This window comes from Podarcis bocagei (genome assembly GCF_964188305.1).
Source record: "Podarcis bocagei genome assembly, chromosome: 14".
In the NCBI taxonomy this organism is placed as follows: domain Eukaryota; kingdom Metazoa; phylum Chordata; class Lepidosauria; order Squamata; family Lacertidae; genus Podarcis; species Podarcis bocagei.
The window spans coordinates 28,760,085-28,784,549 of NC_138139.1; the positions used below are offsets into that span (position 1 = coordinate 28,760,085).

At 46.2% G+C, this 24,465-nt stretch overlaps 1 protein-coding gene and 1 long non-coding RNA gene across 10 annotated transcripts in view; one reads left to right on the plus strand and one right to left on the minus strand.

Moving 5' to 3' along the window:
• The window catches only part of KIF23 (kinesin family member 23), a 28,596-nt gene extending 6,529 nt beyond the window's left edge, over positions 1-22,067 (plus strand). For 3 of the 9 annotated variants that reach the window (XM_081171082.1, XM_081171080.1, XM_081171085.1), the window contains exons 6-24: positions 1,080-1,189; positions 1,300-1,473; positions 2,120-2,161; positions 2,483-2,595; positions 3,360-3,481; positions 3,727-3,829; positions 5,015-5,094; positions 5,200-5,319; positions 5,663-5,822; positions 6,280-6,444; positions 12,594-12,751; positions 13,419-13,592; positions 14,698-14,877; positions 15,194-15,523; positions 17,747-17,977; positions 18,986-19,068; positions 19,707-19,788; positions 20,468-20,538; positions 21,437-22,067. In XM_081171082.1, the coding sequence (XP_081027208.1) occupies positions 1,080-1,189; positions 1,300-1,473; positions 2,120-2,161; positions 2,483-2,595; positions 3,360-3,481; positions 3,727-3,829; positions 5,015-5,094; positions 5,200-5,319; positions 5,663-5,822; positions 6,280-6,444; positions 12,594-12,751; positions 13,419-13,592; positions 14,698-14,877; positions 15,194-15,523; positions 17,747-17,977; positions 18,986-19,068; positions 19,707-19,788; positions 20,468-20,538; positions 21,437-21,452 (2,514 nt within the window). In that variant the 3' untranslated portion in view covers positions 21,453-22,067. Of the gene's footprint in view, positions 1-1,079; positions 1,190-1,299; positions 1,474-2,119; positions 2,162-2,482; positions 2,596-3,359; positions 3,482-3,726; positions 3,830-5,014; positions 5,095-5,199; positions 5,320-5,662; positions 5,823-6,279; positions 6,445-12,593; positions 12,752-13,418; positions 13,593-14,697; positions 14,878-15,193; positions 15,524-17,746; positions 17,978-18,985; positions 19,069-19,706; positions 19,789-20,467; positions 20,539-20,766; positions 20,869-21,436 lie in introns of all 9 variants that reach the window. The other 6 variants (XR_014002168.1, XM_081171081.1, XM_081171086.1 and 3 more) reach the window with 6 other exon arrangements.
• Positions 12,459-13,490, minus strand: LOC308573917. The gene is made up of 2 exons (XR_014002229.1): positions 13,416-13,490; positions 12,459-12,718 (listed from the first exon to the last, which is right to left on the minus strand). It is a non-coding gene; the product is annotated as an uncharacterized lncRNA (long non-coding RNA).
• Positions 22,068-24,465: the final 2,398 nt, after the last annotated feature.

Consider the following 24,465-nt stretch of genomic DNA (forward strand, 5'->3'; position numbering starts at 1 on the left):
ATTGAATGAACAGGTTGGGATGCATTGCATTTAAAGACACACAATGCAGGTAGAGAAGAAGTCCTGAAAGGCAGGGTAGCCCCCTGCAAACCACTTGGGTGGAGTTCAGAGGGTCTCTTTTGCACTTACTGCTTACTCTGTAGCTAAGAGAGTTTGTGCTTCTTTTTGTAAAAGGCAAACTGAGATGAAGGGGAAACAATCAACAGCAAAAGTTCAATGTGTAAATCTCAACGTATTTTCTGATGAGTTCTGAATCAGTGCTCCCCATTATGAATGTTAGAAACCTTCGTTGTTGGTTGGACAGGCTTGATTATTAAATTTCTTTCCTGCCCTTCATCATAAATGTGAAGAGGAGAGCCAGCACAGGGTAAGCCAGGGTTCAAATCCCCCAGCTATTTGAAGCTCACTGGGGAACCCTGGGCAGTTGCTATCTCTCAGCCTAACTTTCCTCACAAGGTTTTTGTGAGGGTAACATAGGATAGGGAGGAGTCAATGTATGCTGCCTTGAGCTCTTTGAAGGAAAAGTCGGACCTAAATGTAACAGATAAACATCAAATCAATGAGCTTGGGGTTTGTAGCAACAATTTAAATAAAATACAGTGAGATCAACTCTTCCCATTCCCAACTCTTCCCATTTTTAACCCATAATTAAAATATAAAACTACCAATATCTCACATACCTGTCTCTGTGCAGACCCAACAGAATGACAAAGTATGACAGAAGAGGGAGGTGTTCCAAAGGTGTGGGGCAGGGCTATCACTAAGAAGGCCCTGTGGTGGGTCATAGCCCCTGGCTTCCTTCAAAGACTGAATCAGCACTGCCCCTCCCCACCCTAGCTGACCTTAATGTCCAGGCACGTGAATTTTGAAGGATGTGAGTCTGAGTAGAAATCTTCAGCTGGTGTTGGCTGTCCTTCCTGCTTCTCAGGTTGAGAAGGTCTGGTCTGAGATAGCAGAGACCACTGGCCAATAGCCTAACTGTGACACTATTAGTAAAATAAAATTATAGTAAAATAAAATAAAATTGCTACTTTCCTCTTGGAAAGACTTACCTTATTTCTGAAAACCTTTTACCTCAGGTGTTCAAGCTGGATGATAAGAATGGAGTTGAGGTGCAGTGTGATGTTGATGCTTTACTTGAACGTCAGAAACGAGAAGCGTTTCAGACCCCGAAAGCTCCATCTAGCAAGTAAGTAGCAATGGGCGGCTGGGACACCCTCATCTCATCAAGGACTGCCATAGATCCGTTGTCAAATATATCAAAATTTTAACTTGCTGTGCTATTTTTTATTTTAAAAGCAGGCGGCAAATTGATCCTGAAATAGCTGATATGATCAATGTCCAAAATAACTGCAAAGCGGAAGAAGTTGATGAAGACAATGTTTACAGTGTGTTTGTCTCTTACATCGAGATCTATAACAACTACATCTATGACCTTTTGGAAGAAGGCCCCTTTGATCCTATCAAACCAAAGTGAGTAAACTTCCTTCAGCCTGGCTCTCTGAATCTGACAGCTAACCAGATTATAGCTACATGGAATGTAAGTGACAGAATTGTGGTCTGGTGTTTCGGATTCCAAAAAGTAAAGTTGGAAATAGATTACAGATCTGGTGGTTTATGCCTTGGGGAACAAATGGATTGTGTCTGTTTCCAGAACATTGGGCTGAGGTAGTATTGAGGAAATGTTTCTGTAATAGTGAACATTACTGTGAAGCAGTGTCATGCTTACAGATGCATTGCAGAAGTCAGCTTTGGTACCAATATGGGTCTTACCTAGCCTTGGTGTAGGCACTATTCTCTTCATCAACATTTCTTCGACATCTTTGGTCAAGGGTTATGCAGAAGCATCACTGAGCACACTCCTTTTTTCTGAGGCTGGCATTGCCCACAAACAAAAGTCTTCCAAACTCTGGTGTTTGCTGGCTGCCTACATAGGAAGCAACCCCAAAACAGACTTTTAGGAATGTTCCAAAGACATACAAATTCTGCCACAACTTCACCTAAAAGCCACAGGCATACATTCCAAAAGCAGAAAATGTCTTGGGAAAATGCTCTGAAAAGGGTTGTGTAGTGGAGAAAAGGCAGTGTGGGCCTGTAACACTTGTAATTTCTTTGCTAGGTGGAGCAGCTGTGGCACTCCAGTGCGAAGTGCTGACTTTATGTATGTGCACAGGTTATATTTTCCTCTTGTTAATGTGCAGTTGGCTGTTTTGCACTTAGTGAAACTGGTGTGATGTCTCCCATTGGCTTTTCTTCCCTGCAGCTTGTTGTTGATAGCTAACATGTACCTGAGTGTTTCCCTCCCTATATGAAGTCTGAATAGCTTGACCTTCCCTCTCTTTCCCTTCTTGCCTGAATAAGCTAATCCTGCATGGCAGCTTGTGCTGTAGCTGACCTTGGCGTGGTTAGTTTTTGGCTTCCCCTTGCTAGCAATAAGTATGTTGGTGCTGGCCAACTCTCATTGACACCCTCACTCTTACAGACTTCCCCAGTCCAAAATTCTCCGCGAGGATCAGAACCACAACATGTATGTTGCAGGATGCACGGAGGTGGAAGTCAAATCCACAGAGGAAGCTTTTGAAGTCTTCTGGAGAGGTAGGAAACTCCCTGGGCTCCTCCAAAGTTCTGCCCTTGTGGCAGAGGACTGCCACAGAGGAAAACATCTGGCACAGAGCTTCCTGTTCCTGTTCGTTTGAGCCCTGATAGGATAGAGGGTTCATAATGTTCAGTTCTTTGTCTTCTAACAGCAGCCAGGCCTATAGGAAGCCCAAGCAGCAGGTCACAAATGCAACAGGACAAGCCCCACCCTGAAAATCAGTTGCTGAGGGTGGGGGTAATACCCAGTCCTCGTGAAAGCACAGTTGGCATAACTAATTGCCATTGATTGCATTATCCCATGAATTTGTCTCACACCTTTTAAAAACCACTTGAGCTAATTGCCTTGTTTTGTGCTCATGCATATTCCATAAGTCACACATTGTGTCTAGCACTTCCTTTTTTCTGTTCTGTATTGACTGCCATTGAAATTCATTGATTAACCCCAACTTCCAGATACAGGAGAGGGAGAAAATCGTTTCCGTGCCATTTGCAACTTGATAAATCCCCCACATCCTCCTTAAGCTGTCACTCACACAAACAAAACATCCCTCCCCAAATATATTGACTTCTGGGGAAAAATGGTGCTCCAAGCCTTGCCCCTTTTGGCTTCCTTTTCCTGTATGTTTTTCTATCTTGGACCACCTTCAGCTATGGCTCCTAGAACTGTGAGCGCACCACGATGCACCAACACCTGGAATGCTATTGATATGTGTTCAGTCTCTGCTAGATTAAAGGACTTTTTCCTGCTTTCTATCAAACAGGCCAAAAGAAGAGGCGCATTGCAAACACTCAGCTCAATCGTGAATCCAGCCGTTCCCATAGTGTGTTCCTGATCAAACTGGCCCAGGCGCCACTTGATGCCAGTGGGGATAATGTTCTGCAGGTAAAATCAAGAGGGGCTAAGGAGAGCACAGCTGCTCTTTTCTCTCCCTCAACCCATTCCCAAAAGGTAGATCCATAAAATGACTCCCATCTGATAGCCAAGGTATGGGATGTAGAGCTGGCTACAGGTCTCCCAACCAAGGCCTTGAAAGAGCTGCTGCTCTTTCCAACTTGTGGAGGAAGATTCTTTTCTCTCATTGTGGTTGTTTCTTTATTAAAACTATGACTCCTTCCCTTCTCTTGCAGGACAGAGAGCTGATAACCTTCAGCCAGTTATCTTTGGTTGACTTAGCAGGGAGTGAGAGAACAAACAGAACCAAAGCAGAAGGGAACAGACTACGGGAAGCAGGTAGGGGTTGTGACTTCCTTGTCCAAGCTTTGCCACCCTTTTCGGGCATGAAAACGAAATCTAGCTCCATTCATGAAAGCTTTCCATTGAAGCCTGGTGGGAAACTGTATTCTCTGATAGAGCAAGGAGGGCATTTCAGTTCCTTTGGGGTTGCCCCCCATCAGGAGTAGGCGGGGCCAACTTGGCCCAGACTGTGCCCTGCCTTGTGACTACAAAGGAGGGTCTCTGTTCCCCCCACCTTTTCTTTCTAGATCCCCTCCCTTAGCAGGGACTTGGGTCATTTTCACAATCAGAGGGTGGGGATTGTTTCCCATCCTCTAGCTTATCAAGAAGAGAAACAGCAACCTCTGCTGCAATGGATTTAAGCTATGAGCACTGCCAGCCTGTCTCTAGTGCCAGTGGGCTGGCTCTCTTCAGATGACCCAAGCAACAACTAGAGTGCAGCTTGTGTGTGCCAACCCCACTGACAGCGCTTCTAAATCCCCAATAAATCTCCTCCTTACTCTGCCAGAGAAAACAGGCTTTTCTTACTGTGCTTAGGAGAGTGAGCAGAGCATTTGACTCACCCTGCTAACCTCTGATTCTGCTTTGTCCTCTTGGATGATTGGCAGGTGGCAATGATGGGCAGATTAAGGCCATCAGGGACGTTTTTTCTTATGCCTTTCCTAAATGGAGTTTAACCAGAATAATGGCTTGTCACAATAGCAGCCTGTGATAGATTTTCTGTCTTGGAGAAGGAGCTGATAAAAGGTTTTCCAGTGAACTTGAGATCCCCCAGCCTCCGAGGGGAAACCCTTGGACAATAACAATGGACTGAAATAAATGAAACTGGGCTTTGATATATTGGCTGATTAATGCTGTCCAAAAGGTTCTCTTCTGAGTTTCAGGAAGAGGAAGCTGACAGTTCAATCCCCTGGACTGGATGTATTTAAGAAGACAGTGTGGGCTGGTTGAGGGCAGACTGAGATTGTGGGGCAGTGCCACGTTTGCCCAAACTGGCTAGCCTCCACTACAGTCCAGTCTGAGAGGGCCTCCTGGTGGGCAAAATATATAGAAAGTGCCCTTTACTCTCCCGAGAGCAGGAAATTTACAGTATGAAATGTCCCTGTTTTTTCAAACCATGTATTGTGACCAAGGCATGGTTTGGGGTGAATAATGGGCTACACCTTTCCCTCTCCCCTCCAGGTAATATTAACCAGTCCCTAATGACGCTGAGGACCTGTATTGAAGCCCTGCGGGAGAACCAAACTTATGGGACCAACAAGGTGTGTGGTTGCTCCCCATTTCTGTGGGTCTCCCTCTCCCCTGGCAGTCTTTCTTCCTGATAACTTTTTTCTTCTTTAGAACTTAAGGACTTTTTTCTTCTTTAGATGGTCCCTTACCGAGACTCTAAACTAACCCATCTCTTCAAGAACTACTTTGATGGAGAAGGCAAAGTGCGGATGATAGTCTGTGTGAACCCAAAGGCTGAAGACTACGATGAGAGTTTGGTAATCTAAATCTTCTTTGAGCTTCCTTGCTCTCATCTTGCTGAAACTGGGATGGAGGGGAGGGCTACCTTTATTTATAAGAACTTTACATCTGAGGAGGCTGGTCAACCCAAATAATGAAGCACAAACCTGCTCTGTAGTGGAACTACCTTTTAGAGCAGAATTAACTTGTGCTGTCTGTTATAGGGTAGGTGGGAGGGAGAGAAAATAATGTGAAATCCTTAGATCTTGCATACGCAAATCTGTTGGTGTGTAATTAGGCTTGACTAATGTCTCCATTTCTTGTTTAATTGTGTTGTAAAGTACCAGATCCTACATACCCCCATATATCATTATTTTGTAGCAAGTCCTGCGATTCGCAGAGCTCACCCAAGAAGTAGAGGTTGCGAGGCCTGCTGAGAAGCCAGTCTGCGGCTTAATCCCTGGTCGACGGTTTAAGAACCAGGCCTTTCGGGAGGAGCTCTCGCGGCAGCTGGAAATCCGAGGTGGACCGATTGATGGAGGTAAATCACAAGAGGCTACTTAGAGTGCCCAAAGCGGCATTTATCAAACAACCAGCAACATAGACCTCTCATTCTAGTTTATTCAACTGTCTTAATCCTTCCTGCTTTGTACACACATACACAGAACTGCCTGAACATGGTGTTCTGGACCTGTGTTCTCACGTTCAGTGTTAGCTGGGTAAGAGCAGCAGGAGGTGTGTTGGAAGGAAAAGGGTTAAACTACCACCGTTTTCTCCCCCTCCTCTGCTGCAGAGCCAGTCCCTTCTCACAGAAGGCATCAGGGTATTGTTGCACTTCAGCCACTGTATCATATGAGGTTTGGCCTAGAATATATGTGTGTGTGTGTATTAACCCTTAAGGTCCTTTTTGTGGTTATCTTGATAGGCGTGCATTTGAATTAACAGAGTGCCCTGTTCAAGACATGTTCTTGAAACAGCTGCTTCATTGTCTCTTGCAGATCGGGAGCGGTCTATCACAGAGGTGCTGCTGCAGAATTTCCCCCCAATGTCTTCCTGCGAGCTTCTGGACATCCATGATGACCAGACCCTTCCTCGACTGATCGAAGTGCTTGAGAAACGGCATCGCATCCGACAGATGCTGTCGGAAGAGTTCACCAAAAATGGTGAGCTGTATGACTCTCCTGGCCAAAAGTAGTTATGCAGGCAGCTTGGGCTGCTTCTGCCTTGGAGGTAACTGACCTGGTGTCCTCCTGTTGCTGCTGAAGTCCACTTCTTATTCTCCCTGGCCGCTGGCTGGGGTTGAAGGGAGTTGGAGTCCAATAATAGCTGGGGGGCACCACGCCTCAGCTATTTCATTAAAAAAAAAAATCATCTTATGAACACAAGAAAGGGCCTGCTGGATCAGGCCAATTGCTCACCAAGTCCAGTATCCTTTTCTCACAGTGGCCCAACCAGATGAGTGTGGGAAACACACAGGAAGATCTGAGCCCAACAGCACTCTCCCCTTCTCTGGTTTCCAACAACTAGCATTAAGCTTCCAATTGTGGCAGCAGAGCATGGCCATCATGGCTTATTCCCATTCATAACCTCCTCCATGAATTTGTCTAATCTTCTTTTAAAGTCATATAGGTTGGTGGCCATCACTGCCTCCTGTCTCAGTGAGTTCCGTAGTTTAACTGTGTGTTGAAACACTTTATTTTATCTTTCCTGAATCATCCAACACTCAGCTTCATTGGATATCTAGGCATTGTAGTCTTCTTGCTTATACAGTCTTACCTTGGTTCTTGAATTTAATCAGTTCTGGGACTCCGTTCGACTCCCAAAACGGTTCGAAAACCAAGGTGTGGCTTCCAATTGGCTACAGCAGCTTCCTACAGCCAATTGGAAGCCACATTGGACGTTTGGCTTCCAAAAAAAGTTCGCAAACCAGAACACTCACTTCCAGGTTTGCGGCATTCAGGAACCGATTTATTTGACAACTAAGACATTTGACTACCAAGGTATGACTGTAGTTTTAATGCATCAAATTCTAAGCAGGAATGCCTTATTTTCTGATCAGAAGATGCAACTGGTAGTGAATTATCCTAGTATCTACCACCTGAAGCACTTTGATATTTTCTGTCACATGAGGGTTTCCACATAATTCCCATTTTACAAATGTGCTTCCACATCCTTGGAGAGATTCCTTCATTTTATTAGCATGCCGCTTTTCCACAAAGAAATCATTCTCAAAGCAGTTTACAATAAAGAAAACAGGAGGGCATTTTGAAGCAAACACTGCATTTCATAATAACATGGCAAAATATGACAATGGCATATATAACATACTATATATATATATATATATATATATATATATATATATATATATATATGCAGGTTTTGGTATCTTCGGGTGTCTTCCCGTGTAAGAGTTGGGGTGTCTAGGCGACGTTTCGACGAGGTCTCACTCGTCATCTTCAGGCTGGTGCTTTCGGCTTCTTGTTACTGGAACAGAGCAGGATCTCAGTGTTTGAGTTCCTATAAATACTGTTGAGGGGGTGTGGTGTATAGCCTCCAACGTTCTGGGCAGAGAGGAAGTTCCCAGGTTAGTGTGTCTTTTCTTCTTTTGTTCATTAATTACTTGAGGGATATCTTGAGTGATTTCTTGAGTGATATTCTGAGTACCACTTAGGAGGGTCATTAGGTGTGGATTAGTTGCTAAAGCTTTCGTGTCTTGACCTCTTGAGCTTGTGAAGAGTTTTTTTTTTTTTCTGAGAAGATGGCTGTACTGCACTTAGTTGTGCTCTGGCTTGGCTTCGTGTATAGGGGCGAGCTGTGGTTTTGTGCCCTGTGCCAGCCAGATCTGTGTAGGGATTGCAGGGGGGTGCAGCATCCGGAGGTGCCACTATGGTTTGGCTACTGGATGGTGTCTGTAATTTATCTGTGACAACTGAGTTACAGAATCTCTCAAATGTGTTAATCGCCAACGGATACCAACAAAACAGGGTTACGAAGCTAATCCAAAAAGAAACACCCCCCAAAAACCAAGACACAGAAGAAAACAATGGCATGGCCCTCCTTCCTTATATCAAGGGCACTACAGATAAAATTAGCAAAATCCTCCATAAACACAATATCAAAACAGCCTTTTGCACCAACCAAAAAATAGCCAATATCCTCAGAAACCCAAAAGATAAAATCCAGTTAGAAAACCAAGGGGTCTATGAAATACCCTGCAAAGTCTGCCCAGCCACGTACATTGGACAAACAAACAGACGAATAAATGCACGTATCGCAGAACACAAGAATGCCGTCAAAAAAGAAGAAAAAACTTCCTCTCTTTACCAACACATGAAAGAAACAGGACACGAAATTAATTTTGCAGATTCCAAATTGCTCTTTAACATGGAACATCACCACAAGAGAATAATCATGGAAGCCATCGAGATAGAGAAACACCCTCACAACATGAACAAGCGTGACGACACGTCCCGCCTGCCAGACATCTGGAAATTAGCCCTCCCCACAAAAACCGACACCAGAACCAGAGACACACAGAACGCCATCTCCAATCAACCACACCAGACCCAAACCCAGACCCTCTCCACAGATAAAGTACAGACACCATCCAGTAGCCAAACCATAGTGGCACCTCCGGATGCTGCACCCCCCTGCAATCCCTACACAGATCTGGCTGGCACAGGGCACAAAACCACAGCTCGCCCCTATACACGAAGCCAAGCCAGAGCACAACTAAGTGCAGTACAGCCATCTTCTCAGAAAAACTTTTCACAAGCTCAAGAGGTCAAGACACGAAAGCTTTAGCAACTAATCCACACCTAATGACCCTCCTAAGTGGTACTCAGAATATCACTCAAGAAATCACTCAAGATATCCCTCAAGTAATTAAGGAACAAAAGAAGAAAAGGCACACTAACCTGGGAACTCCCTCTCTGCCCAGAACGTTGGAGGCTATACACCACACCCCCTCAACAGTATTTATAGGAACTCAAACACTGAGATCCTGCTCTGTTCTAGTAACAAGAAGCCGAAAGCACCAGCCTGAAGATGACGAGTGAGACCTCGTCGAAACGTCGCCTAGACACCCCAACTCTTACACGGGAAGACACCCGAAGACACCAAAACCTGCATTCCTGTACCCGTGAAAATCTACGAAAGCAAATATCTCACCTCTACGGGGAGGAAACCTTCCAGCTGACAAGAACCTACGAGAAACTAGAAATCCGAAGAGCCACCATCTTATGTGATCTCTTGTTCCTACGCAACTGCCGAGACAACAACTTAATTCCCACATGCTTCCAACTTAAATTCCACTCTAAAACCCCAGCTACCGAAAGGATCCTGAAACGAACTGAACTATCCCTAATCAGAAACGAACTTCATAAGAAAAGATACCTACTAAACCAAACCAACAAAGATCTGCTCACTCTTCACCTCAAACTCTGTAACAAAATCCACCCTGCACTCTGGGACAAATGCAAACAACTAGCCGTTTGGAGAGCTGAAACAGAGTCCTCACATAAGACAGACACACACACCAACAAACTCCACAAACTAGAGAAACGCCAGAAGCCCAGCCACCCTCCACAACAACCCATGAAACAAACAGTACATAACATATCAGACAGGATCCTCACCTCAACTGAAACCAAAGTACTCTCCAAAGGTTTCAACTTTGCAGTCGCCCCGAGACGCATCCCCACGGAAAACATCATATGCGGAGTCGAAGCTAGCCTAACCAAAATCAACCCAGATGAAGCCAATAAAATCAGACTTGAAGTCACCAACATCCTCTGCTCCAGCAAACCACCCAGAAGCAATTTACACAAAGAAGAACAGAAAGCACTCACCAACCTGAGGAAAGACAACAACATAATCATTCTCCCAGCAGACAAAGGTAATGCCACTGTTGTGATGAACACATCGGACTACCAAGCAAAACTATCAAATCTACTCCAAGACCCTACCTACCAACCTATAAAAACAGATCCCACCACCTATCTGGAAAAAACCACCAAATCCAAAATAAAAGCCTCTCCTATCAGTGAAGAAATCCAGCTAAGAATCATCCCCAGAGAAAAATCATCCAGATGCCCCAAACTCTACGGTCTCCCCAAGATACACAAAGAAGGAACACCACTCAGACCAATAGTCAGCTCCATAGGCTCACCTCTACAAAATCTCGCTAAATTTCTCGCTAAGCAACTTCAGCCCTATGCAGAATCTATCGCTTCACACGTTACAAACTCCTTCCAGTTCATAGAAACAATAAAGAAGCAAAACCTACATCCCGACGACCTACTTGTGAGCTTCGATGTTGTATCTCTCTTCACACAAGTGCCCATTAATGAAGCCTTGACAGCCATTCAAAACAAATACAATCCCCCCGAATACATCCTGGACCTGACCAACCACTGCCTAACCAACACGTACTTCATCCACAATGGACAAAGATATAAACAGATAGAAGGAGCACCTATGGGATCACCCCTCTCACCGGTCATCGCAAATCTGTACATGGAACACTTTGAAACCAATGCTTTAGACAAGTCAGAACACAAACCCAAACTTTGGCTCAGATATGTTGACGACACCTTTGTAATTTGGCCACACGGGAAGGAAAAACTAGATAGCTTCCTCACACATCTCAACAGCCTACACCCCAAAATACAATTCACTATGGAAATAGAAGCCAACAACCAACTTCCCTTCCTTGACGTCCTAATCTACAAAAAACCTGATGGCTCCCTAGGACACACTATCTACCGGAAAAAAACACACACCAACCGCTACTTACATGCACAATCACACCACCACCCTGCACAAATAAACTCCGTAGCCAAGACTCTCATCTCCAGAACCAAACGCCTGGCTGACAAGGACCACTTGACAACTGAGTTACAGAATCTCTCAAATGTGTTAATCGCCAACGGATACCAACAAAACAGGGTTACGAAGCTAATCCAAAAAGAAACACCCCCCAAAAACCAAGACACAGAAGAAAACAATGGCATGGCCCTCCTTCCTTATATCAAGGGCACTACAGATAAAATTAGCAAAATCCTCCATAAACACAATATCAAAACAGCCTTTTGCACCAACCAAAAAATAGCCAATATCCTCAGAAACCCAAAAGATAAAATCCAGTTAGAAAACCAAGGGGTCTATGAAATACCCTGCAAAGTCTGCCCAGCCACGTACATTGGACAAACAAACAGACGAATAAATGCACGTATCGCAGAACACAAGAATGCCGTCAAAAAAGAAGAAAAAACTTCCTCTCTTTACCAACACATGAAAGAAACAGGACACGAAATTAATTTTGCAGATTCCAAATTGCTCTTTAACATGGAACATCACCACAAGAGAATAATCATGGAAGCCATCGAGATAGAGAAACACCCTCACAACATGAACAAGCGTGACGACACGTCCCGCCTGCCAGACATCTGGAAATTAGCCCTCCCCACAAAAACCGACACCAGAACCAGAGACACACAGAACGCCATCTCCAATCAACCACACCAGACCCAAACCCAGACCCTCTCCACAGATAAAGTACAGACACCATCCAGTAGCCAAACCATAGTGGCACCTCCGGATGCTGCACCCCCCTGCAATCCCTACACAGATCTGGCTGGCACAGGGCACAAAACCACAGCTCGCCCCTATACACGAAGCCAAGCCAGAGCACAACTAAGTGCAGTACAGCCATCTTCTCAGAAAAACTTTTCACAAGCTCAAGAGGTCAAGACACGAAAGCTTTAGCAACTAATCCACACCTAATGACCCTCCTAAGTGGTACTCAGAATATCACTCAAGAAATCACTCAAGATATCCCTCAAGTAATTAAGGAACAAAAGAAGAAAAGGCACACTAACCTGGGAACTCCCTCTCTGCCCAGAACGTTGGAGGCTATACACCACACCCCCTCAACAGTATTTATAGGAACTCAAACACTGAGATCCTGCTCTGTTCTAGTAACAAGAAGCCGAAAGCACCAGCCTGAAGATGACGAGTGAGACCTCGTCGAAACGTCGCCTAGACACCCCAACTCTTACACGGGAAGACACCCGAAGACACCAAAACCTGCATATATATATATATATATATATATATATAAAATGTAACAAGATTATATAAACAACATCTATCTTCTAAGGGCAAAAATGGGAAGGGAGCCTTACACTTTTAATCTGGTCTTAGAAACACACCTCCCATGACGTTGCTCTCATGGGATGACCCAGGCTTCCCTGGCGAGTTGGCCTAATCCAGTCAGTAACGCAGATTGCTTTTTCTTTTGTTGCAGTGCATTCTGTCAAGGGGATGCTTCAGGAGCTTGACTCCAGTATCGTCTCCAAGGAGAACTATGCACAAGTTAAAATGGCCGAGAGAGAGAAATTTATAGCAGCCCAGAAAACTGAGATCGAACGCCTAGAAAAGAAAGCAAAAACTCTGGAATACAAGGTTTGGGTTCTGTGCCTTTATGTTCTTTAAGCATGCGGCCTATTTCACATAAGTCTAGGAGTGCAGCGTCTCAGGCCCAGAGGCCAAATGCAGCCCTCCAGCATTCTCCATCTGGCCCCTAGGATGCTACCCAGGACACACCCCTGTTAACTCTGCTCCTTGAGGGTGTTTGCCTGGCTGGAATGTGTCCTTAAAACGTGAGAATGCCATGTGTGTGTGCATGGAGAGAGAGAGAACTCTCTGGTTTTTGTATGGCTGGAGTGTGGCCTGTGCATAAGAGTCTCTATGGTTCTGCCCACCACTGACTGCTGCCCTGCTGCCCACAGGATGGAGTGCAAAAGGATCCCTGTTCTCCTCTCCCCACCCCAGTGCAAGTGGGACTCTTGTAACTTGCTGAGCACTATGCTAACCTAGAAGTTGCAAGTATGATAGCTTTTTTGCCCAGCGGTGATCATTTTTGAGGCTGTTGTCTTGAAACAGGGGTGTCCTCTTAGCACATGCCTGACAGCTTCAAATTATGCACGTTTTGACATTCAATTGCAGTGCAGGTTCTTTCTTTGCCCCCAAACCTCCCCTCTATTTTGGATGTAAGGGTGGGTGTGGATATGGAAGCATGGGGGTGTGAAAATGAAGTTTTGGTAACAGAAAGTGGACTTTGTCTTACCAGATCGAGATATTGGAGAAAACGACAACAATTTACGAAGAGGAGAAGCGCAACTTGCAGCAGGAGCTGGAAAGCAAGAGCCAGAAGCTGCAGAGACAAGTTTCTGACAAGCGCCGCCTTGAAGCACGGTTGCAAGGCATGGTGACGGAGACAACCATGAAGTGGGAGAAGGAATGCGTAAGTGTTGTGTGTGCCCACACACTGGGGTAAATACTGTTTTGGAGGCAAGCTGCTTGAGGCACAATCCGAATGCTTCCAGGCAGAAGTTCCTAGGACCCTTCATATTGAGTCAGACCATCGGTTCATCTAACTAAGTACTGTCTACACTGACTGCCAGCAGCTCTCCAGGGTTTCAGTCTTTCCCAGCCCTACCTGGACATGCCAGGGGTGGAAGCCATGACCTTTTGTATGCAATGCAGATGTTATGCTACTCCCTGCTCCCTGTCGTTTTACCATGAGGCAGTGCTGGAGATCATTTGAGCCATTCCCTGCTACGCATTAGGGGGTTTTGAATGTTTTATGTAGTTTTATGTAGTTTTTCAATTTCGTTGTCCTGCATGGGACAATGACAATAAAGATAACATATATCGTATGAGAGCTGGCAGGAAAGGGTTAATGCAGTCCGCCTAGTTCTCTGCTCTGCCTCCTATGCAGAAGGAATTGAGCTGTTGGACTCCTGGCTAATTTGGGAAGTTCCTGCTGATCTATGTGGTCCGCTGCTTATTTGTGTGCATGAGATATATTGATTTTCGTTCCTGGTTTTTGTGTTTGTGTGTGTTTCCCCCTCAAGCCTGAACAAGAGAAAGGTACTTCTTTGGGTGCCCATGGCACGTTGAGGACTTTTGTTCGTTCATTCTCTTCCTCCCTACCATGGCTGCAAAGGCATCCTTGGGTGCCTGTACCATGCCCAGCAGCTCACAGTCTCTTCTCTACTGGGACAATATGAAAGGGATTTGAGGAAGTCTGCATGTCTGCATGTCCCAAAAGCTTTGCTGACTTGAACTCTCTGGTCCAAGCAAAAGGGGATCCTATCTACCCCCACCAAGGGCCCAGGGAATCATTCATCTGTGTGATTGTGGTGTCCATCCCGCAGGAAAGACAGTCTTTGTGCTGCTGCTCAATACCTGCAAGGCTCTTTGGGCGGGGGGAACATGTCCTCTTCTACGGGCCCATAGCATCTTCTCCTCCTGTGGTTCTGCCCGGAGCCCTTCCTAGCACCACTTGACACTCTCTCTCTCTCTCTCTCTCTCTCTCTCTCTCTCTCTCTCTCTCTCTCTCTCAGGAGCGGCGGGTGGCAGCCAAGCAGCTGGAGATGCAGAACAAGCTTTGGGTGAAAGATGAAAAACTGAAGCAGCTGAAAGCCATCGTCACGGAACCCAAGGGCAGCAAACCGGAGCGGCCTTCTCGGGAGAAGGATCGGGAGAAGCCCCTGCAGAGGTCCCTGTCGCCTCCCCCAGTCCCTGTAGGTTGTCTTTAAGTGTCTCTTATGTGTGTTTGTCTGTGCGTCGGGCAGAAGCATTAGAGAAGCTGAACTGTTCAGCCTGGGTGGCTTTCTGGGGCTAGGGGATTTTGTAGTCCAGTAAGGGAATTTGGCTGCGAGTGCGCCGAGTCCCTGCCTCTGTTCCCTGCTTTCGTTCTTTCCCCCAAACCCTCTGTAAATCTGCTTAATTCAGACCGGTAGATCTGGGGGCCACGGTGGGTGTCTGCCTGTGCCGGAATCTGGGGGCTGACTGACTCTCTCTTCCCTCTCCTTGTTTGCTAACTGCACCTCTCTTCAGTTTTCTAGTCCCTGTGTCACTCAGCTCCCTAACACCACCAACTTGCCTGCCGCAAGCCAGCCACAGCTGCACAGGCGTTCTAACTCCTGCAGCAGCATTTCGGTGGCCTCCTGCATCTCGGAATGGGAGCAGAGGACGCCTACTCAGAGCAGCAAGCACCCCGGCGGTGGTGGCAGTGGCGTGCCCAAAGGCAGGAGTAGACCTCAGGAGCTCCAGCAAGCTAGGCACTGTGCCATGTCAGACAGAAGGCGAGGCATGTGCTGGACCGGCGCCCTCGAGGTCCCCAGCGCTAGAGAGGCTCTAGAGGTAGAAGAGGACCTGTGCTGCAGGGTTAGTGCTGCTCCTCCTAGCTGGGGCTTGACGCTGGGGTGAGCCTGGCATAGTGGCTCAAGGGTTGCCTTTCCCCATCCCCTGAAAGCCATGGAGAGCGCAGCAAAAGCAAAATTGCGTGAATACAATATATAAGAATTAAAAGAAGCAGTAAAAATAAAAAATTAAAAATTAACATGCATAGTTAATTTGCTATCTCCCACCTTCAGCTGCACCACAGATCCACTGTGGACCACTGAATTAAGCTCGCGGACCAGTTTGGGACTTAATTTTGGAGCCCAAACAAAACCTTTCTAGGAGATGGATTCTAGCCAGACTCTGCTTGTCCCATGGCTGTAAGCTTTCCTGCATCTGGGGCTGGGTAGCTACTTTTAATTGACTCTCCATTTTAAAGATCTGAAATATGTTGTATGCTAGACTTCTCAACATGTAAAACCTGCATCTTTCTTGCTTTAAATTGCTATGAGGTAGCTTTCCAAATAGTTGAAATCTCTTTCAGTTGGGATTGTTTAAAGCACACACTTAAATCTGTTGCCAGCCAGTCCCAAACACATGTCAGCTTGCTTAAACGTCTTCAAATAGTGAGATCAGCCTGTCGATGCAAATCAGCTGTAAATCAGAAAACTTATACTGTACTTGCCTCCAATCAAGAGTTCTTGATTTTCTTTCTCTGCGTCAATCAAGGGCAATCAAAACTTTGGAAAGTGCATCTGACAGGCTGCAGTGGTGTTTGTGTCACACTGTGTGAATCTGCACTCGTCTTTCCCATTAGCCGTGCTGATAAGAGTTGTAGTCCAGAAGGATAGGGGGCACCAGGTTGGGAAAGGTTCTTCTAGAGCCCTGGGGTGCTGTGTGGACCAGTATAACTAACAGGCCAGTTCCATGGAATGGGGCAATGGTCACTGTGGGCAACAAGGCTGCTACAATGCATTGTTGTAGACTAAGCATAGGTGACCATGGAGGCAAAGTTCATGGGCTGTAGCTGATGCTACTTCAACTCAGAGTAGGCCCATTGGCATTAACGAGCTTCAGTGAGTCATGCCCAATAACTTTAATGAGTCTACTCTGAGTAGGACAAGCATTGGATACACCCCTATGAAATCTTATTACTTTTTTCCCGGGATGTGAGGAATGTGGGGTTGCCCCATGGTTGAGCCACCTGCCCCCATCAGTCCTCACCATTGGCTATGTAGGTTGGAGTTGATGGGACTTGTAGTCCAACCATGTGGAAGGCCAGAGGTCCCCCCCCCCTTGCCTTCCTCTCTGCCCCTGCATCAAGGGCTTCATGAGAAAGGAATTATAAGTGCATGGAGCTGCCCAGGCTATTTTCCCCTCTAGCCCAGAATGTGCTCTGGTATGAGAGGGGCCTTTCCTGTCACTTCTAGTTTGATCCACCCAACAACCAATACCATAGATGTAGTCCTGGGCCTTCTGCATCCAAAGCTCTTGAGCTACATGGTCCCTCCCCAAGCTGGTCTCCTGGGTTCCTGTTGCTCTATAGCCACATTACACAGCTGCTTATGGTGGCTCCCATTGAGCACATGTCCAGCAGTCATGCTAATGGGAGCTGTGGTCCAAAGCACTGGAAGATTCACAAGCGGGTGAGGACTGTCCTGGGAAAACCTGGTGGCCAGGGCAGCTTGTTGGACCTTATAATGGTGATCAGGTCTACTTGAGAGCAAAGGTTACCTTGTCCCGACATTTCTCCTCCCCACTCCCTGTGTGGCTGTGAAACAGCATTTTACCTCTGGAGCATTTAATCTGAGTGTCCATCAGCAGGGCAAAAGGCAAAGAGGCAGGAACGTTTGATGCTCAGCCAACTTAGGAAATCTTTGCAGGTGGGGGTGTTGCATTTGTCTTGTCTTTTGTGTGCATACTTGATTTGGCCTATTGGAATTGAAGAGTTTTGCCCATGGACTGACCCCACCCTCCTTGCCCCCAGCCTGGTAATGTGCCTGCGTTCAACACTGTTGCTCTAAAATCAAGACTACTTGTTATCCTTTGCTCTTCCTTTTCCAGCTCTTCCACCCTCCCCAAAATACTGCGATTGCACCTATAAGATTTATGCATGACACTGAAGGGATATCTTAAGAGTTGGGGATGAGAATAAAGTGACTAAAGATTTTGAATTGCTTTGTTGACTTGGCTCTCCAAAGATAAGCTTGGGTGAAATTTGCTGCTCATCCCCTCTGCATCTCTCTTTTCCTTTTGGGACCCACTTAGAATGCTCCGCCAGTTCGCATCCGGCACAGGCGCTCTCGTTCAGCTGGGGAGAGATGGGTGGACCACAAGCCTGCCTCCAATGTCCAGACTGAGACAGTCATGCAGCCCCACGTCCCCCACTCCATCACAGTGGCGTCTGCCAACGAGAAGGCCCTAGCCAAGTGCGACAAGTACATGCTGACCCACCAGGAGCTGGCTTCCGATGGGGAGATTGAGACAAAGCTCATCAAGGTAAAGGGGGCCAGAAATCAAGCAGGCAGGCAAGGGAGCTTTCCCAAATGTGTGCCTGTTTTCTAACAAAGTCCTCCAAGCAAACTTTGAGGCTTGTTGGGCTGCAAAGCAGCTGAACTCTTGTGGTGCCATTAGAATTTTACACATTTAGAGCAGAGGGGCGTGTGGAGAGATGCATACAAATGACAGTCGCATATTGCACACCATTAACTGGCATGATTTCAACCTTGGGCAGTTGAAAGCTGGCCGGCTGAAATCCCAGAAATTAATTGCATGCAGGGCAGAGAGCTCCAAAGCTCCTTTTGCACTGAGTTTTCCTGGCATGGAAAGTGCTTTTTAATCTCTCAGACTTGCTTACTGGGCTCGGAGATGCCTTTGTGAGATCTCACGGGAACTCAGATGGCCCTGCGAGATCTTGTGAAAGCATCCCAGAGCTTGGCAAGAAAGGCAGGGATGGTTGCCTGGGGGCAGTTTAGGGGTATGTTTTTAGCATATACGTGCCCTTCCTGGAATGCAGCCCCCCCCCCCCAAGACGTGATTCTACTGCATCAATTTACATTTTCACTGCCTTCAAACCCAGGCTAGGCTTCAAACCCAGGCTAGGCTGGTCTGATCTATATACAGTGGTGCCTCGCAAGACGAAATTAATCCGTTCCACGAGTCTCTTCGTCTTGCGGTTTTTTCGTCTTGCGAAGCACAGCTATTAGTGGCTTAGCGGCTATTAACGGCTTAGCGGCTATTAACGGCTTAGCGGCTTTAAGAAAAAGGAAACAAACTCGCAAGACGTTTCGTCTTGTGAAGCAAGCCCATAGGGAAATTCGTCTTGCGGAACGACTCAAAAAACGGAAAACTCTTTCGTCTTGCGCGTTTTACGTCTTGCGAGGCATTCGTCTTGCGAGGTACCACTGTATCTGTAAAAATGGAGCACAGTTAAAACAATACAAGAGTGGGAACCTCAGCTGCCCCCCTCACGATGCAAAGAGCTTCTTCACTGTTCCTGTCTTATAGGGTGATGTTTACAAGACCAGAGGAGGTGGCCAGGCAGTCCAGTTCACAGAGATAGAGACCCTGAAGCAAGAGTCTCCAACAGGGTGAGTTTTCTAGCCCAGATTTCTTGCCCTCTTAAAACGCACAGAACCAAGATGTCCATTCATGGGGCTTCTCCTGCTCCTGGGAGTATGGGGAGGGCCCAGTGAGACTGCTGTAACTTAGTATCATGACATAAAGTATTTATGTTTAAGTTTTTTAATACGTTGTAAGAAACTTGGAGAACTCTGTGTACCCAAGGCTAGTAAATAATATGAGGCAGGTTCCTGCTGCAAGGCCAAGAAGTGCATCTCCCAGTGGATTTGATCAGACTTGAAGTTTTCAGGGCAGGATCAGGTTTGATGAGCAATCCTTTAAACTAACCATTACTTTTTCCAGATGAGTAGCCATAAAATTTAATACAAACATAGAACTATCCTTAAAACAAGTTCCATTTAAGATCAAGGTATAAAAATACGCAGTAAACAGACAAAAAAAATGGTTGTCAGAAAATGATGGCAGTCTTGATGTGGGGGGCAGGTATTGTTCCCCCCCTTAATCTGTGACTAGTTTACCTAACCTCTGGACAGGGTGTTGGACCTTGAAGGCCTTGGCTTGTGAACCAGCCAGGCGCCCTATTGTGGCTTGCTTCTATCAGCTGGACACAGCTTCCCCTCAACTGATGTTCCTTTGCTTCTTCCAGCCGCAAGCGAAGATCGTCTCCCTCCAGCCGTTCACCTGCAGAGGAGGGTACAGAGTCCGAGTGGACAGATGTAGAAACAAGAGTAAGTTCCAGGGAGGCCCTTCTTCGTGTGCCTCCTCCACGAGAGATCCAGAGTGTGGCCATACGAGAACGGGCCTTTTCTGCAGTGGCTCCCTGTTTGTGGAATGCTCTCCCCGGGGAGGTTCGGCTGGCACCTTCATTATACACCTTTAGGTGCCAGGCAAAAAATTTCCTCTTTAACCAGGTCTTTGGCTGATTGCCATCTAGTGCCCTTTTAAAATGTGCTGTGGAAGGGGGGATTATTGGGTTGTCGTTTTTATTATGTATTTTGTGATTTTATGTTGTAAATTGCCCTGACAGGTATAGAGCAATATACAATTATATATTTTTTGTTATTGTTGTTGGTGTTATTATTATTATTACAATGGTACATTGGGTTACATACACTTCAGGTTACAAACTCCGCTAACCCAGAAATATTACCTCGGGTTAAGAACTTTGCTTCAGGATGAGAACAGAAATTGCACAGCAGCAGCGGGAGGCCCCATTAGCTAAAGTGGTGCTTCAGATTAAGAACAGTTTCAGGTTAAGAACGGACCTCCGGAACGAATTAAGTACTTAACCCGAGGTACCACTGTATTAGTCCTGGTGTAACCCAGGGTGGGGGGGGGGTGAGCAGCAAAGACTGCTTCTGAGTTGCCTCTTGATCCCATGTGGTCTCTCTGTGTTTCTCTGTCCAGTGTTCTGTCGCAGTGGAGATGAAGGCAGGCTCTCACCTGGGGCCAGGATACCAGCACCACGCTCAGCCCAAGTATGTTTCTCTCTCCTTCTCACCCCTCACTCCTAAATACTGAACAAGGCTTTCTGCTTCCCTAAGCTTGTAGCTTTGTGTTCTTGAGAAAGCTGGGTTTGGAACCAGAACCAGGCTTTCTGCTTAGGGCCTGAAGACGGAACAGGAGCTGTGCCTGGGAGATGCTGGCTTTGGGGTGGGGGGGGGCAGAGGGGGCAGAGTTTATTATTGAGGTTTGGCCTCTTGCAGATAGGTGCCGACCAAGCTGTGAAAGTGATCTCTTCAGCTCAGGGGACGAAAACATGGCAGTTTTACAAGACATGTTAACAGGCAGGAAAGAGGGCATCAGAGGTAAAAAAAGAAAAGAAAAAGTTACTGAAAGTTCTGAGTGGGGAAAAGCTATCATCAGGACCTGGAGAAACCTCTAAGGTAGTGCTGTGTTTGAGTTACAGAGAAGGCAGGATGTTCCATAGGACAAGGAAGCCTGCTCATACTCTGCACCCCCTCCCCTCAGTGGCTTCTGGATTTCCTTGCTGGGTGTTGCTCACATATATTTTACAGCCGCACAGGCTAGAATCCTTTTTTGTCCTCTGTGGGTTGCCAAATCCTGCCCTGCCTTGGGCAGTTGCTGCTCCCTACGTCGGCCCCTCCTGACCAATTGGCTCAACTGCAGAAAGCTTTTCTTGAAGGTTTTGTCTGCTGGGTAGGGATGGGGGAGATGTTGGGATGTGACGGCAGCTCCTGGAGCCAAAGGGCTGGAAATAGCCTCTTGCAGGAGTCTCTGCGGGGGCATCAGGAGGTTTTGGGAGCTGCCTCATCGCAAGGGGCTCTGCTTGTGCGCTGAGAATTTTACATCGATCATGACCTTCCAACTTTGGTATGTGTGAGGGATGACCACAAACCTTTCTTTCCTTTGCAGGCGCAGAAAACCATGAACTATTGGAGATTCCTTCTAGGACTTCTTTGGCAAAGGGATTATTTGCAGGCCTACATATGCTAGGCAAGGAAAGAGCCAAATATATAATAAAAGTACATTTTTTTCCCTTTGGCTCTCTTCTGTTGTGGCATTGAAGAAGACAACCTTGTTTTGTTCTGTTACCTCTTGACTGGATACAAGACTCCCTTGCATAGGGCTCAGCTGTGTTCCTTGCTACCTTTTTTGTCTTCTTATGGGTATTTTTATGAGACTGTATTAAAAATGTGCTGCTATTTATTTAGCTGTCCTGATGCACTTTAGAATGATCCTGACGCCTGTTTAGAATGGCAGTCCTGCCCAAGCTTTCAGCTGGGAATGGCTTTGTCCTTAGACTGGGAGCATCTGTGCCCCTGCAAACCGGTGGAGAAGGCCTTCTCCTGCCAATGTATTCTGAGCAGTGGGAAGGATGAGGCTCTCGGCGCTGGCTACCTTCTCTCTTTGTTTTGTTTGCTATGCATGATTGTAACGGGGCACGATGAGTAGACATCTGTGTAGGAAGGTGACTATATTCACGTGTGATATATATGTATATTTTAAAGGGCTGAATTTGCCAATAAATTTTCACAGCATCTTGCATTCTGTGGTCTTCCTTGTCTACTTCTAACATATCTGGCAGTACTTTTAAAAAAGCTTTCTCCCCTCCCATTGACGTCATCGAGTCGGAATTGGCCACAGCCCGTCATCTGGGGTGAAGTTTTTGTTGATAAAACAAAGGGGCATTTGATGTGGCATGACTTTGTTCTCCCTCTAACATATCCAGGATTGGCCCCAGCTGCTGGAGGAACTCGTAGAGCTGGAATGGAAAAGGTTCAGAAAAGGACAACCGATACCATCAAGGGGATTAACATTCCCTGATGAGGAATAATTAAAATACTTGGGGTGTTTTAGTTTAAAAAGGCTAGAGGTGTATAAAAATTACTGGTGGTGTGGAGCAGATAGAGATTTTGTTCTCCCTTTTTCATAATGCTTGGACTCCCAATGGGCTCATCCAGCGAAGCTGAATGTTGGGAGATTGGGGACAGACACACATCATGTATTGCATTACAATTTCATCTTGTGCTGGAGTTCTGTTCCAGGTATGGTGTGTAACTGCCACTGTACCAGCATGCTCCTGGGGCTAGTGTACTGAGTGGTACATGCCTCCCCAAGTAAGGCAGAGGGCTGTTAAACACTACCTTGCTTCCTGGGTAAGTCCTGCTCAGTGCATGGCCTCTGGGATGCTCTTGAGGCCACCCAAGTTCCTGCAAGATCTTGTGAGAGCACCCTAGAGCCCGTGTGCTGAGCAGGACTTGCCTGGTAAGCAAGGCAGACAGCTTAAAAGTGCTTTCCACATAGGGAAAACCCAGCACAAAAAGAGCTTTTAAGCTCTCTGCCTTGCATGCATTTAATTTACACAATTTTAGCCATTTGGTTTTCAATTTTGCATAAGAAGCAACTGTGCTGTATTTACTCATTGAATTCATATCCCACCCTCTGGAAAGGAGCCTATGGTAGCAAACAGATACACAGTTTGAAAAGGAAAATAAAAACAGTTATGACATTCTAAAAGCAGTTACAGTTAAGAACATTCTTCCACTCAGTGATCTTGGGTTTGCCAGGAGCAGTCTTCTTCAGCCACCCAAATCCTGGGTGAACAGGAATGCTTCCAAACTCCTCCTGAAAGTGCATAATGATGGAGACAGGTGCACCTCACTGGGGAGAGCATTCCACAACTGGGAAGCCACCACTGAAAAGGCCCTGTCATAAGTCAGCACTAACCAGGCATTCCTGCCCCTTACATAAAACGAATTTGCTACCATAAAATACGGTGCTAGTCACTAACCCTGATGGCATTAAATTCATGGAGCATAAAACTATCAGTGTTGTTTGCGGTTATTCCTATGGTGTTGGAGGCAGTAATATATGCAAGAGTAATATGTGCTGTTGTGCTCAGGTCCAACTTTTGGGCTTCCCAGGGGCATCAGGATGCTGGGCTTTTGTTTGATCCATCAAGAGCTGCTCTTGGGATTTACCCCATGACCAAAGCAGGGGAAGAAATGATGTGATTTTCCTTTCCTGCTTCCTCTAACCTCTCAACCCTTGCTGGTGCTATTTGCATTTTTTTAAAAATTGCAAAAAACATATTTCACTTCATGCCTAGTTTAAGTTCCTCTGCCGCCTTCTGAATACAGTAAAAATATCCTAAAGTAGGTTGGAGATGATACCTAATGAATTGAGCAGAAGAGGCTGTATGAGCTTGCCTAGTAGAGTCCACTAGAGGACAGCATCCACCTAAAAATGAATTGAACAAAGCTGGGTTGGTTTCATGCTTTGGGTAGTGTATGTTGCATGTATGTTTAGGCAAGGTGCTGTTCAGGTCGCGGCATCTGAAGGCTTCTCTTAACTGTGTTACTCTTAACACAGACTACACCAACCTGGTGCCCTCCAGATGTTTTGGACTAAACCTCCCATTAGCCCAAATAAGCTGGCTTGGGCTGATGGAAAGTGTACACCAAAACATCTGCAATTTTTTGGTTTTTGGAAAATAAAAGAATTTAAGACAAAACATCTGGAGGGTGCCAGCTGGCGAAGGCTGAATTGGCATATGCAGGTTGGTGTCTGTTTCTTCACCTGAAAAAGGATATTGCGGAGTTTCAGAAAAGGGCAACCAAGATGATTAAGGGGAGGGATCAAGTCCCCTTTGAAGAAAGAGTGCAGTGTTTTGGGCTTGTTAGTTTAGCGAAAAGGCGAATAAGAGGCAACATGATAGAAGTTTACAAAATAAAGCATGGCATGGAGAAAATGGATTGAGAAAGGCGTTTCTACCTCTCCTAACACTAGAACTTACAGGCTGCTTTTTTTCTTTAAAAATGTTGAGGTACTCTCATTTTCCTACTCATTGAGGCCAACCTTAGATTCACAAAATGTTTAGGGGTATGAGTACTCCTGCGTCCCCCCCCCCCCCAGTGAAAAAGCACTGCTTGCAGACATCC